At 43.6% G+C, this 15,333-nt stretch overlaps 1 protein-coding gene across 3 annotated transcripts in view; it reads left to right on the plus strand.

Moving 5' to 3' along the window:
* LOC119178675 (activating signal cointegrator 1 complex subunit 2) overlaps positions 1–15,333 on the plus strand; it is a 215,401-nt gene that overhangs the window by 163,659 nt on the left and 36,409 nt on the right. For all 3 annotated transcript variants that reach the window (XM_075888142.1, XM_075888137.1, XM_037429909.2), the window contains exons 4-8: positions 148–219; positions 3,459–3,573; positions 4,685–4,882; positions 5,578–5,810; positions 10,624–10,704. In XM_075888142.1, the coding sequence (XP_075744257.1) occupies positions 148–219; positions 3,459–3,573; positions 4,685–4,882; positions 5,578–5,810; positions 10,624–10,704 (699 nt within the window). The remainder of the gene's footprint in view (positions 1–147; positions 220–3,458; positions 3,574–4,684; positions 4,883–5,577; positions 5,811–10,623; positions 10,705–15,333) is intronic.

Here is a 15,333-nt window from a genome sequence, read left to right on the forward strand (position 1 = left end):
GAGGCTATCTTCTGAATAAGAATAAGAGGAAAGTGTGCTGAATCATATGTGAAGATAAATAAATAAATAATCAAATTAGTTAAAAAATGTAGTGTATAGATATAGGGTGTTGTGTGTGCATATTAACAACATGTGCTATGCCTCTAGGTTCTGGTCTCATGCCAGGTACGACGACGGTTTCCACCAGCTGCTTGAGTCATACCTGCGGCTTGCACCAAAGTATGCCTTTTCATACCTTCTTATGCCCTGTAAACTTGATATTGCTTTACAGATAAACCTGGATATAAATAAATTGACTGATTCTCAGAAAAATTTGTTATAAAAAAACTTTCATTATATGCACGTTCAGTACCGAAATTCGGAAAATAAATGCACAAATTATACAACAGGAGAACTGAAGGCAGGGCTAACCCAAAACACTTATTTAGCGGTAAAAAACTGCTTTATTATTGCGAAAGCAAATATATAGACACTCTCGGGGTGTTTTTGCCATCGCCGCCATGTTCTGTAACAAGTCCAAATGAGGCAGCCCATCTCTATTACCTGGAGGGCGTATATAATGATATCTCTCTGCGTGTTAGAACTGCCGTCGTATGTTTAAAGAGAAAGAAAACCACCTGTCTTGAATGAGCGAGAAAAAAAAAAAAAAGCAAGGGGGGGTCACTCCAGTAGCTGCAGCGAACTTCGTTTTGAATGGCATTGTCGCGATTTCTGCCGTGCGTGCTATCTCAGCAAGCATCAGTGTGCTTTCAATGCGAACGGACTGCATAAAAAGAGCACTTCTCCTTCGAGTGGCATGATTTCACCAGAATTTTGTAGGAGTTCCACGATATCGGATCTAAAAGAGTTGGCTGCCAGCCTTACTTCGTATAACATTACAATTTGTTGCCATCGCATTCATTGCATTACATTCACTGTATTGCATTCAACGCACCGTCATTTTATTGCCAGAGTTAACTGGCTAATCGCGAAAGCTGCAGTCCCGTCAACTTGCAGCGTGGCGCAGGACGGAAGCACATGACAAGTCGACCTCCGAAGATCTGCCGTTGTCATCGTGGTCTCAAAGAATTTCCACTAGTGCCTAATCTGACACCCTCTCGGTAGTAACAACATGGTTGTCTGCAATTAAAGAAAAAAAAAGCAATGCTGAACGTCATCGGAGGCCACACCATGCGCACGCAGTGAAGCTATGCACATGCGCACGGTGTCGAAAACGAAGGCCGAATGACGTGGATATTGTGGAAAACTATTCCGTAAAGCGCCCTTCATATGCAGTGCGGCCTTACATGTGATGCTAACAAAAAGCGGGGCCCACTGGCAAGGCAAAACTCATTTTCTTATTTTGTTTTTAGTTTGGAGGAAGGAGGGTTTGGGCACATTCGTGCACATGCCCGCGGCCGCAAGAACAGTGGCAGCGCTGGCTTGTTGGGCACAGGCCTGCCTTGAGATGCAAAATCTGTTGATAGTCATCTCCAGGGTTTGCCCACTCATTTTTCTTTGGCTGTCACTCTATCACTTGCACACTGGCTTGCATTGACATTGCCAAAGATCGCTTTTGTGTTAATTTGTACTGCTTCGAGACTTGAAGCCTAGCACCTAAGTTTTCTCAGGCATGATAGGAGGCAAGCTGACAAAGTTAAGCAACTGAAAAAATAACAGTGAACTAGTCTTTCTGAGGCATGCTATTTTAACTACATACTGTAAAAATTGTTATTATAGATTTTATGGTACCGGAAGAAATACCCTAATGAACCAAATCTCAAATTGTTCAGAAAGTATTGAGAAAACAATGAACAAGTGTCTGTTACATTAGTGCATATTTATTTGCTTGTTGAGTATGTAAATGTAGTGCTTATTTTTCATAAGAGCAGCGTAAATGCCCCGATTTTCGTCGTTTGTGACTTTGTTCATAACGTGACCGTGGCTCGAAACTCCCATGTCTTCAGCCAAAACATGCTGCAAAGCCATCCCTTATTACATACAGATGCCACCATGTGCACATGACAATACATTTTTTCACCAGGGAAATGACTGGCAGCTCGTCGTTTGTCTATCACATTGTAGCAAGTGAATTTCATGCCAGCAGGCAACTGCGGCTAAAGCTTTTCAACAATTTCCTCCGTGTTTGAGTTTTGTGACATTGTGCGTGCATTGCCAAAAGTCAAAACGAAACTGCTCAGTTCCACATCCATTGTGGACAAAACTGTGATCGCTTAAACATGGTCATAGCATCCATGCAGTTCATAAGGCTTACGTGCATTCCACAGCCATAGACGAAACGAGATTGGAAACATTGTATGGGCAGCTACTTTGTGATTGTACATTCGCTAATGTACAATCACAAATGGCTGCTACAGACGATAGTTATAGCGCGAGAATAAATCGACGACACAGAGACAAGAAGGACACGAAGGACACAAGTCCTTCTTGTCTCTGTGTCGTCGTTTTGTTCTCGCGCTATAACTATCATCATGCCATACCAACTAGTCCAAGCTGCCACACTTCTAAGGCAGCTACAGAGTTCTGAAAGGCACGAGGCAAAAACAAGGCTGTTGCTTGTCACAGTTTTGACCCAGTCGCTATTTACACAATCTGAGCGCTTACTCAGGTCATGTGCGACCAGTGAAATTGAGAATGGAACAATTTCGCCCTAGTCGCTGAAGCCCTGGTCGCCAACGCAATTGTGGTAAGATTGAGAATGGCAGCCACAACTTTCTGAAGGCTTGCTACCATTTTGGTTGTTCACGAATGCCGTTTGTGCTCCTTTGTGCCACACATTTGTCGCGGTTCAGGCTTGGGGAGCTCCTAGGATCGTGCAAATTAACCAAGTTGCGGCCAAATAGGACTGAATCACTGAGAGTCTTTTATACTACTAAACATGTTATTAAATACATGTTACTAACTATTAAATACATGTTAATGGGGTCGGGACTTCGTCAAGCTTTTTAGCTTTTAGTCCTGTACTCCTCCTAATAAAAAGGAAATAAAATGATTGATTGGTTGATTAATATGCCTGCCAGGACCTGCAAACACGTTCAAACTATCTGATGTTGCAACTTTGTGGAGCTTGAATTAATAATAATTAATTGTATGCAGTAGAATTACATTGTTTGATACCTATTACTTGTAGAATTGAAGCAGCACTCTGGGTTGCCTGTGGTTATTACAGTGAACGTGTTTTAATTGCTTTCCAAATGTTGTGATGTATATAATGCTATTGGTCTCGGTTCGAAAATAAATTTTGCGATGTTAATGTTTCGTGCACTACATGATAATCAGATTTCATTTATCTAATAATGTCAAGTTCAGGTCGTTGAAACTGGACTAGAAACTGGTGTTTAACATCTGTTTGCGTAATACATTATGCGCAGTAAATCGAACGAATATTGCGGTTGTGCAGGGCTGCGTAAACGCTTGATGGCAGTCGCCGAGCTTAAACCACGTTTTTCGCCAACCAGGTACACAGGACTTCACCGGTACACTATCACTAAGGAAATGCAGGATACTGACGAACGGCTGCACAAGTTGGTGTTCCGAACATTCCTCCGCCTTTCCACGAATAAGGAGTCCAAGGTAAGCACTAAGAGCTTATGTTTCTCACAACTCAACGTCTCACACTTCTTGACATTTTATAAAAAGCCACTGAGAGTTCTTTTTGAGTACCTGATTGCATCTGGGGTGTTCGTGCTGTACTGACAATGTATTTCTTCAAAACCTACATTTCGTGAGCCTTCATGTAAGAATGCAGTGACTATAAGGGAATCTGAAGGGCTTATTTTCATTTTTCAATTTCAAACTGTAATTTCAGTACTGCTACATTAACGCGAATCGTGTAACTTCAGATTTTTTATTCGGACTATTATCGTGCAGAAAAAATTTTCTTACCTCTTTCTTGTCAGGGTAAAAATAAGCTGAAAAATGCTAGCAAGTACCAGATTAGTAATCCGCTGGAAAAAAAGAAAATGAATGGGTATATTATAAATTGCTGTATAATCTATTGAATTTCTTTTTTAATTAAACATGAAAGAAAAATGTACTAAAATAATGTCTTCATTTTTCTCTTAACAATAACAATAGCACTAGATTTAAGGGCATTACAACATGTGAAGAAAAAAACGCATGGTGAATTATGTTCACAAAATGTGCAAGTGAAATAAAATGAAAACGCTGAAAATTCGAAAGGCACCGAAATTTAAAGGCATTTCAGCTTCTGTACAGATGCCTTGTTCACAATGGCCTTTAAAAAGTGTTCGTTTTAAAAAAAAATTTGCCTTTTACCTTGGTCAGTGTTCTTTTTTTCACTGTGTTTGTCCTTGCCCAGGCAGAATTTCATCAGACTCTTGCCTGTATAAAACATGCAAGTAATGTTTCAAGCTCGGTAAATTCAAGCTTGGTAATGTTAATTGAGGTAATTTTTATTATAATGTTAGTTATCTCGTAGGGCTAAACTGGAAAGGGTGCTGGTTAAATACCGATAAAGGTGGTTACGATAAACTAGCCTTTCGGGAAACATGCCTCGAAAGTTGTTTCATGAAAGTCACTGGTACTCGCCACTGTAGGCAAGTGGTAGATCGCAGAACCATAACTGTTCATAAGGGAGAACAATGTCCCCAGGGAACACAGCAAATGTCAAATCTGAGAATGAAATTTCAAAGAGTGCGCACCAAACTTTGCGTGCATGCAGGTTAACTTCATCGACAGGGAGAAGTTTGCGGACCTCATCTACGAAAACTTCATCTTCGACATTCCCAAGATCTTCGACATATGCATGCTGTTTGAGAGGTCGAACCACGACTTGGTGTGTCGCATGGTGGAGCACATCATGAGCTGCCAGCCTAAGTATGCCTCGGACCTGAAGGAAATTGAGGATACCATGCTTATGGTGAGCTTTGCAAGGGATGATACGGGGAGGTGGCCTAGCCGATGTGGTCATGGAGGGCGCAGGATGTACCCCGTAGTTCTCAGCAGTAGAGGAAGTTCATTACGAGGCTCTGTATGCCTCGTCGTACGCCCGTCCCTCCATGTCTTATCAAAAGTTACGCAGCGGCCTTAAGCCCTTCATCTTTCCGATTGCGTGTTACAGTAATTTTTTTATTGGCGTGCTTGCTAACAGATTTTTTGTCAATTGTGCATAGCCGGACGTTTTGTGCTGAAATGTGTACAGCCATAGAATCGCTCATCTTCAACAGTTTCTGTTGCGCTTATAAACGTCCCATATCCGCTGACTTGGTTCATGCACGTAACTATGATCAGCATTGCCAAAAACACTGGTGGATCCATACGGGAACCTACCCACCTCTCCTTTCTCCCGCCACACAAAGCAGCATTTTAGCCCTCACGTATTGGGCGCACAGAAAGCCTCTTCACTCTTGCATCCAAACCTCTGTATACAGCCATGCCTCAAAAGTGATTTTCAAAAATTATAATATGGCTTCTTAGTGGACAAATAAATTCCTACACCGCCATCATATGCGTCGCACTTGATCTCTGCTTTCTTATGTCTGTGCGTTTAATCAAGAATGCAGTGTTTCAGTAGTATTAGCGACTGCTTTATTGTTGATCGTGTGAAAATTGCAGACTTTTGAGAGGGCAGAGCAGTCCATCAAGTCCCAGGACGACAACGATTTTGACGCCATGCCACGACGCCTGGACGAGGGAAAGGCGGAGTTTTCAGAGCTGTGCCTTATGCCTTTGTGGAAGTTCCTTGAGCGTGTCACATACGCAGTGGACATTGCTGCCAATCTGGCAACATTCCTCAACGTCTACCCGACAGCCGCCAAGATCTTCACCCTCGAAGATGTGGGTCCGAGGTGAGGAGCAGTTTCACTGCAGCTGTAAACATTAAACCAACAAAAATCAGGGTGTAACTACTTAATGGGAAAATTAGCTGTAGTTTGTATGTTTAAGTTAGGGAAACGTAAAAAAGTAAGTTTACATTTTGTTTTTTCAGGAAAACATTTGCTATTTTTTGTGTTAAAAGTTCTTTGTGGTACAGTCGCTAGCTTTACAGTGTTATGTCTATCGATGTGAAGGTAAACAAATGTGCTTTCAAATGGTGTTTTAGGGTCGAAGCACCTTGAAATCTTGTCTTGTCGACGTGTCATGATGTCGTCACGGTCCATCTAAACGGGCAAGCACCACAAAAGTTAGGTAAATCTCACCGCTTGCCACTGGTTCATGCTGTGCATATTGCCACAGGCATGGAATGATGTTTAGCCATGCCAATGCGAGTATGTGCCTCGGTGTGAAAAAAGAAGAGGACCGTTGGTGTGCTCGTGCTCTATTGTTCCGTTGGGCTTGACGTCCAGTGCTGCTCCTGTGAACAGACGTTGTGGTCGTTCTGTAATCACGTGACATTTTCTGGGGGAGGTGCGGGGTAGTGTTGTATGCACTGCAGCAAGGTCTCGACACTAGTCGCGACTTAGAAGAACCAGCTCACCTACGGCGTAGCAGGCGACAACTAGGCCTACCTCCTGAATTCGGACCATTTCCACAACTCGGCAGTACTATGGCTAGTGCGGGAACGCAAACAAGAGACATCAATGCTGCCTCCTCCATGGTTCTTCAACGCCCCGCGAACCCCGAAGCCATTCCACGGGGACCCTTACGAGGACGTCGACGACTGGCTTGACGACTACAACCGTTGCGGCAGCGTCAACGAGTGGAACGAGCAGCGAAAGCTTCGGTATGTCTACTTTTATCTCGAGGACTCTGCACGCACTTGGTTGGAAAACCATGAAGCCACTATGACAACCTGGCCAGAGTTTTGCAACCAGTTGCGGAATACCTTCCGAAGCTCTGACCGAAAGGAGCAAGCGGAACGGCTCCTCAATCCCCAAAATCAGCGTTCGAACGAGAGTGTTGCCATGTTCGTTGAGGACATGTCGCGGCTATTCAGGCGAGCTGACTCCTCAATGACGGAAGAGAGGAAGGTGCGCCTCCTAATGCGGGAAGTGAAAGAGCTGCTGTTCGCTGGACTAGTGCGGAACCCTCCCAGCACTGTAGAGGATTTCCTCCGCGAAGCCACGACAATGGAGAGAATGCTAAGGCAGCGTTCGTATCAGTATGAGCTCCCTGGCAGTCTTTCGTCAGTGTCGTCGGCGCTGCCAACACCTGACGTCACGACTGTAAGAGTCCTTACGGAGCTCGTGCGCAGTATTGTGCGCGAGGAGCTGCAAAAGCTGCACATGGTGTCTTCCCCGCCCCATGTTGCTGCTCTGACCGATGTCGTTCGTGAAGTGGTCCGGCAGCTGGTGCACCCCATGACGAATCTGCGTGCAGCCGAGGTCCAACCCATGACGGCCCCGCGTCCAGCCGAAGCTCCGCTATTAACGTACGCGGAAGCAGTACGTACTCCTGCACCGGCTGTTGGCTATCCGTCCCGTCCGTCCACCCTGCAGACGGCGCCGTCATTCTACTCAGGACCACCGCAGTATGGCAACCCACCTCTTACACGGAAATTCAGTGTATGGCGTGCTCCCAACAACCGGCCTCGTATGTTATCACTGTGGTGAACCAGGTCACATCTACCGTGAGTGCGCATACAGGCACATGGGTCTTCATGGCTTTCGTCCGGATGCTCGTCTGGATGCTCGCCAACATCGCTGAACCCCTTACTCGCTTAACGAAGGAGGATACTCCTTTTGTGTGAGGTCCAGTGCAGAGAGCCGCTTTTTCCAAGCTCCAACAGTGCCTTCAGAGTGAACCCTTACTAGGGCACTTTGATGAAGATGCGCCACCGAACTTCACACTGACGCAAGCAACATCGGTCTTGGTGCTGTGCTCGTCCAGTGGCAAAACGGCGCTGAACGTCCCATCGCTTATGCTAGTCGCATTCTGTCATCTGCGGAAACTAACTACTCGACCACGGAGAAGGAATGTCTTGCTGTTATTTGGGCGATAACAAAGTTCCGACTGTATCTGTATGGCCGTCCATTCAGAGTAGTTACGGACCATCATGCCCTCTGTTGGCTGGCCAATCTCAAGGACCCTTCAGAGCGTCTCGCGAGGTGGAGCTTGCGCCTTCAAGAGTTTGAGGTTACAGTCGTCTACAAGTCGGGCCGCAGGCACATTGATGCTGATTGCCTTTCGTGTGCTCCCCTCGCGACGACATCGAGTGACGATGATACCGATGGCCATTTTCTTTGTGCAGTCAGTGAATCTGGCTTGGCCCAACAACAGTGGAATGATTCAGAGATTCGACAACTTATCAAATATCTTCAAGGTCACAGCTCGAGTCCACCATCGGTATTTGCACGTTCAGGGTCATTTTGTATCCGCACCGGCATCGTCTACAAAAAGAACTTCGAACCTTATGTGACTGAATACTTCCTCGTCGTTCCACCAGGGCAACGTGCTGACATTTTATCTGCCTGCCACGACGAGCCCTCCTCCGGCCACCTAGGATTCGCACGTACCCTTGCCCGGATTTGGACTCGCTACTACTGGCCAAAGCTCGCCCAGGATGTCAAGCATTACGTTAAAACGAGCAATCATTGCCAGCACCGTAAAGCCCCACCTGTGCACCCTGCTGGTTTATTGCAGCCTGTTGCACCCCCCTCACAACCGTTCGAACGAATCGGCATGGACTTGCTTGGGCCCTTCTTGAAGTCACATGATGGCAACCGCTGCATCATAGACGCTACTGACTGTTTAACGAGGTACTGCGAAACGAAAGCCCTACAACGAGGCACCGCCAATGAGATTGCGTATTTTTTCATCAACAACATCGTCCTCCGCCATGGAGCGCCAACAGTTCTTATCACTGACCGTGGAACAGCCTTTACAGCTCAATTGATGCAAAACGTCACGAAACTTAGTGGAACAGCTCATCGCAAAATGACCGCATACCATCCACAAACCAATGGTCTAACGGAGAGATTAAACAAGACGCTCGCTGACATGCTATCTATGTACGTCGACCGCGATCACAAAAACTGGGATGAAATTTTGCCATACGTAACGTTCGCTTACAACACTGCTGTTCCAGAGACTTCACTCCCTTCCGGTTGCTTCACAGCCGAGAAGCAATTACGATGCTGGATGCCATGCTCTTGCCTGACATGACCGATATTCCTACTGATGCAAACGACTTTATTCGGCTCGCCGACGCGGCCCACCAGCTTGCACTCGAGCGGATCCGAAAACAACAATGCATCGACTCGCAGAGGTACAACTCCCGTCATCGCCACGTTATTTACCAACCTGGTGATCTGGTGTGGCTGTGGATCCCCGTTCGCCAAAGGGGCGCTCAGAAAAGTTGCTTCACCGCTACTTCGGTCCCTATGGAGTACTACGGCACCTCACAGATGTCAACTAAGAAATTCTGCTTGAAGACACAGCTCAGCGATCTCGATGTTCCCTGCAGGCCGACATTGTTCATGTGTCACGGATGAAGCCACACTACTCCCGAGCCACCTGACACTGCTTCATCATACGTCTTTGTGCGTGTACGCGATTACTTTATCGTCAGGGTGGTACTTTTTTTTTTGGAAGGGGGGTAATGCCACAGGCATGGAATGAGGTTTAGCCATGCTAATGCGAGTATGTGCCATGGTGTGAAAAAAGAAGAGGACTGTTGGTGTGCTCGTGCTCTAACCTTCGGTTTGGCTCAACATCCAGTGCTGCTCCTGTGAACAGATGTTGTGGTCATTCTGCAATCACGTGACAATATAAAAGTTTTAACCAGTTGGTTGCATGTTGCTACCACTTTAAACAGTAAACTCTCGATAATTCAAACTCTGATGATTCTTACTTTCGATTAATTCAAAACAAAATTCAATTTTTGGTTGGCCTTTTATTCTTTCAATGTATTTAAAAGCCTCTTAATTCAAACTTCACCATTTGGTTCATACTTTTTGCAGTTCCATACCAGAAAATATCTACTGCTTTCCCACTTCTATTTGCGTGCTTATATAATCCTAATTGTCTAAAAATTAAAAATAAGCACCTCAGGCCTTCAAAGAAAAAGGCTTTGCTAGCAAACAAATCTTTGAAACAAAGCGCATGCATGGTAAACCGTGATGCTTCTCAACTGGTATAATGAGCTTTGGGCTAAAGGCACATACCTATAGCAAAGAAGCAGTTGGCAATTCACGATTTCTTTAAAAGCTCTGATCAGCAGTAAATGGCCAATAAACTCGTGAACCATACACCTCTGCTTTCTGTTCATTGCGTGCAGTTAGAATTTAAAAATACTAACAAATTTGTATATGTGATAAAATCAATGCCTAATCATAATGTGTGGTCTCACATCACCCAGAGTCATTTATCAAAAAACTTCTGATAATTCTAACTTCTTTATATTTCAAACAAAATTCAGAGGGTTCTTCGAGTTTGAATTAACGAGAGTCAACAGTATTTGTGAATTAGGTGGGCTTGGGATGCATTTCAACTAGCCGTTATCTGTATCGTGTTTCAGTTTATGAGAATGCAGCTGCCTTCACAAGCTTTTTGAAACACGTAAGGTAATGAATTTATTGACTTGTGTACTGGGTGAGAACTTCTTATACACGGGGAGAGACATGTTCCGCGTCATGATTGTTGTTTGTGCTTGAATTTGGAAAAGGTTATGTTGCATCGTTGGCACAAAATTGTGTGACAGCATCGAACCTATTTTTGCAGGTTAGCAAGGTTTTTCGACGCCACCTTTCCTGTACTGAAGGAGGAGCTTGTGCGCCGCAACAAGTCGGAGCCTTTCGAACCGTAAGCAGCCTGATAACCTCTTGGTTGGCACAGCATGCTTACAGCTAGAAGACAACCTGTGGCAGTAGTGGTTAAAGGGGCCATGACATGGTCACCCAACAATGTGTGGTTTTCAGCAAAAAATAGGAGTAGAGGGTCTATTACACATATACACATATTGAAAGTGGACTGTAAAGGAATCTTTCAGAGCAAAACAAGCCATATAAATCACCGGCTATAAACACCACTTACCGCCGACGACCGCCATTTGCTATGGCGCCTGTGACGCCATGCTCTGTATCATGCCGAACCATCGTCTGCTACCAAAGTTTCAGGCACTGCGAAATTGTTCAATTTCAATGCCAAGTGGAAGAAAAGCTAAAGTACCTTGATTTCTAGCGCAGCTCATCACAGACCGATGTCGTTCACCGGAATGCAGGCGACGATTGCACGGCAACCTACTTGTTATGTGAGAGAAAGCGAGTTGCCCGACTTTCAGACCGCTCGCGTGTTTATGAAAATATTCAATAATAAATTGAGTGCTTGACCAAGCGTGCCAGAATATCGCCAGCTTGTCGGTCGACGCACAAGAATTACCCCACAATGCACAGCTTATGATCGAAAATTGGATGTCATGGCCCCTTTAGAGCTGATGTTTTCGTAGCGGAAGTGGTCGAATTGTGTGCATTTTTTGTGTCCGTCATGGCCACTCAGCTTGGGCATGCAGCAGATCCTGAAAATATTGATTTCTGAAATTGTAACAGATCAGGAATACAGCAGATCACGTCTGTATGTGACAATTGCTTCTTGCCATAAAATTAAAGAGTAGAACATTGACCTTACTTCTATTTCAATGAATAACACAATGAAACATTAACATTATGTTGGTGCTAGACATAATGAAAATGGAGTTGTGAAAGCACACTTTACAGGCTAGTTCTTATTCAGTGTTTGTCTATAGTGTGACCCTTTTAATGCTGTCATGGATTTTTATTCAAGTGCAAAAATAATTACACTTCGGAAAGAGAGGGCTAAACGCAATCACACCTGACGAGGTCTTCCCACAAAAAGAACAGTTTGCACTTAAGCAATGGCAGCAAAAAAAAAAAAAGAAAAAGACGGAAGCGACTGAAAAACTTACACAAAAAAAGTAGTATTTCACGTACAACTTTGAATACATTAGAAAGATAGAATAACATTTTACAAGTAAATATATAATAGAATGCATCACGGTTGATATTGAAAACACTGAATGCAAGTAGCAGGCAATATGCATTGAGTGACACTCAATAAAAAGAATTAAGTCGGTGGAATTAGTTTAATTATTTGACGATTATTATTTTTTTCCTGATTTGTATTTTTTTATTATTTCTTCTATATCTTTGTTGTTCTTGAAGAGTGTTGTAATCTCGTAGTGCAACATTTCCGAACTGCAGTTTGTCCGTATCCTGTTATTTCTGTAGCTAACATATCGGAATGTATTTGGTAGGCTTGTGTGAATATTGAATTTTAGGTTCAAAGCAAATAGTAATTTTGATCGAATAATTTTGAATGGAGTTCAAGTCGTATGTATGACATATAAGAAAAGGGAATATTTATCAAGACCCAACTAGCCTGCACAATATTCCTTTTGAATTTAAATAGGGATTCTATGCAAATGCCTTTTTTTTTTCTTTCAAAGGAAGTCAAAACAACCTTGAGTATAGTAGTTTCGGTAAAATGCGAGTGATAACCTGTAAGATACTTAACGTTTTAACAATTATTATACTTGGAGCATATAAGCTGTCAAAACAAGCTTCATAAAATGAAGAATTGATTTGAGGGAAACATGTTTCTTTAAAGGGGCCCTGCAACACTTTTTCCAGTAGCCATGAAGCCAGTAAACATGCTTGTTGCCTCACAAATTTACCGCCGCAAAGTTTCTAGAATCAGTACAGTACGAGAGGAGTTTAAAAATTTTGTCGCACGCTGCAATTGCATTCTCTCTTCTTGTCCCTACGAAATAGCTGGAAGTTAAGCAGGGAGGAACGGCATGGCAAAAGAAATACGTCACATGCACCTCGTGACCTTGAGCACCCCCCCCCCCCCTTTTTTTTTTCTTCGAATACACGGATTTTAAGTGCGATGGCGAACGTATTCGAGGACAAGCAGTGGCCTCCCGAGACGGTCCCGGTAACGACAAGCGCACCATGCTCAAATCAGCGAATGGCTGTGATTAGAGCCGTATATTCGTTCTTGGCTGTGGCAAGTGATTTTTGAGCTTGTAGTGTCATTTGCCGAGGGAAAAAAGCAATTTTAGCTTTGAAAATTTATTGTGAATTACAGGCCACGTGCAGCGCTGTAATATTTGCCTCGACTACCGATAGGCAGTGTTTTCTGACCATGTTCAGTAAGTGTTGTAGGGCCCCTTTAAATTTGAAAGGGGGCTTCGCAACAAAGCGAATTTTTCCTGGGTAGGGGCTTTCAAGGCTTAGCACTCTAACATTGCTGTTAATTTCTAGAAATTCAAATCGAAGCGAATTCGAATACTCAACTATTCGTTCAAATATTTGAAGCATTCGAATATTAGCACAAGCCTACTATTTGGTGGATGTTTTTGAGGGTCGTGTAAAGTTAGTGGAAAGGTAGCGTCATTCTTGAGTAAATGGTGTGTCTCAAGAGCCAAGTGCAAGGTTTTCAAGTCGTGTATGCTTAGTATACCCAGTTTGCTCCAGTGTTCGTTTCTACTGTCTCAATAACTCATATTGCTGATGGCACGAATGGCAATTTTTTTTTTTTGTAAAACAAATAGTGATTGCAAATTAGATTGTGTAGTGCTTCCTAAACGAATAGGCAGTAATTAAGGTATGATTGCACAAGAGCGTAGTACAAGTGTTTCTTAAACCATATTGGAAACGAATTGCTGATTTTGTAAATTATACCAACTGAACTCGAAACTTGAGAACAGACACGTTTAACATGATCTGTCTAAGTTAGCCTATCATTAAAAATTATGCCTAAAAATTGTATGCTGTCCACACGCGATAGAACACTATTGCGAAAAGTATCAATGGGTTCATTGTCTATGATCCTATTTGTCGGCATGAATATTGAACTTTTTATTTGCTATGAGCGATGTTACAATCCAGCCAACCACGTGTTTGCGTCGCTCGCTACTGAATCTATATCACACCCAGAAAAGAAGATATTCGTGTCATTTGCATACATAACTAGGCTCGTGCAAATATTTGAACGAATAGTAGGGCTTAGATTCGAATTTAAATTATTTAAAATTTCAAAGTGTTCGCAAGGAACGAAGAAATGCATATTAATCCGAATGTACCGTTTGTAAAAGTGGTTTCATTGCAGCGTAGGGGTACTGAACCGTGAAAGCACTCGTTCAGGAGAAATCTGTTCTGCCGCGAAGCCTCTCTTCAAATTTAAAGGGATCCAGCAACACTTCTGGAGCATTGTCGGAAAACGCTTCCGATTGGTAGTCGAGGCTACCGAGGACACGCTACCGAGTCGAGGCTACCGAGGACACATAGTGCAGCACGTCGCGAGTGGTCCACAGTAAATTCTCAAAGTCACCTAAAAATTGCTCTCCTCTCTCGGCAAATGACTCCACAAGCTCAGAAAGCACGTGTGACGTATTATTTTTTCCTCCGCGCCATCCCTCCCTGCTTAGCTTCCAGCGCTTTCGTCAAGACGAGAAGAGAGAATGCACTTGCAGCGTGCGAGAAATCTTCGCAACTTCGTGCATACTGGACGGGTTTTAAAAGTATTTGTTCAGTGAATTCATGAGGCAATAAATAAGCTTCTTTAGTGAATCTATTCCATGGCTACTTAAAAAAGTATCGCACGGCTCCTTTAAATCAAAATATTACGCTCAAATCAATTCATTTTATTAAGCTTAAAAACCAGTTATTATGCCTTATATGCTCTAAGTATAATAAATTTTAAAATGTTAGGTAGTCTAGGGCTATGATTTGCATCCTACTGAAATTCAAATCTTGCTACTACTTGAAAGTTCTTTCAACTTTCATTGAAAAAAAAAAAAGTCATTTGCACAGAGGCACTATTCCAATTTAAAAAAAAAAATATATTGTGCAGGTTAGTTAGACCATAATAAATATGCCTATTTTTTTATATGTCATATATGCTATTCGAAATTATTCGACCAGAATCACTATTTGCACAAGCCTATGCATAACCATTGCAGTGATGCTACCGCTGCGCCAATTGCGCCAAACTGCGCTGAATCGCCCTGTCTGCGCCCAACCTGCGCCAAAGGGTATGTTCCGACTTTCAGAAACGCAGCTACTTGAGGTTCTCTCATTGAAAATGACATCGCAGTGCACCTGCATAAGACGCTACCCGAGCCAAGCCAAGCCTGGGCCAAATGTCACTGAGCTTTATTGATTTACATGTCCTGGACGGCTCCTAATGGCCCCAAATGCTAGTGCCGCATTCATTTTTTTTTTTCAAGGACCAACCGGAAAACTTCGCCCACTGGTCCGGGATCGCTTGTACGCATGTTCGTTTTTCGCGTGCCTGGCAGCCTTCGGGTGGCCTGGGACTGTCTGAACGATTTCTTTCAGGCTGCTGGCAGACGACAGCACGGTGCACATGCCTTTGCGGCCATCTTAAGTTAGACACGGGAAATTTTCG

This window comes from Rhipicephalus microplus, chromosome 1 (genome assembly GCF_043290135.1).
Source record: "Rhipicephalus microplus isolate Deutch F79 chromosome 1, USDA_Rmic, whole genome shotgun sequence".
Taxonomy (NCBI): Eukaryota; Metazoa; Arthropoda; class Arachnida; order Ixodida; family Ixodidae; genus Rhipicephalus; species Rhipicephalus microplus.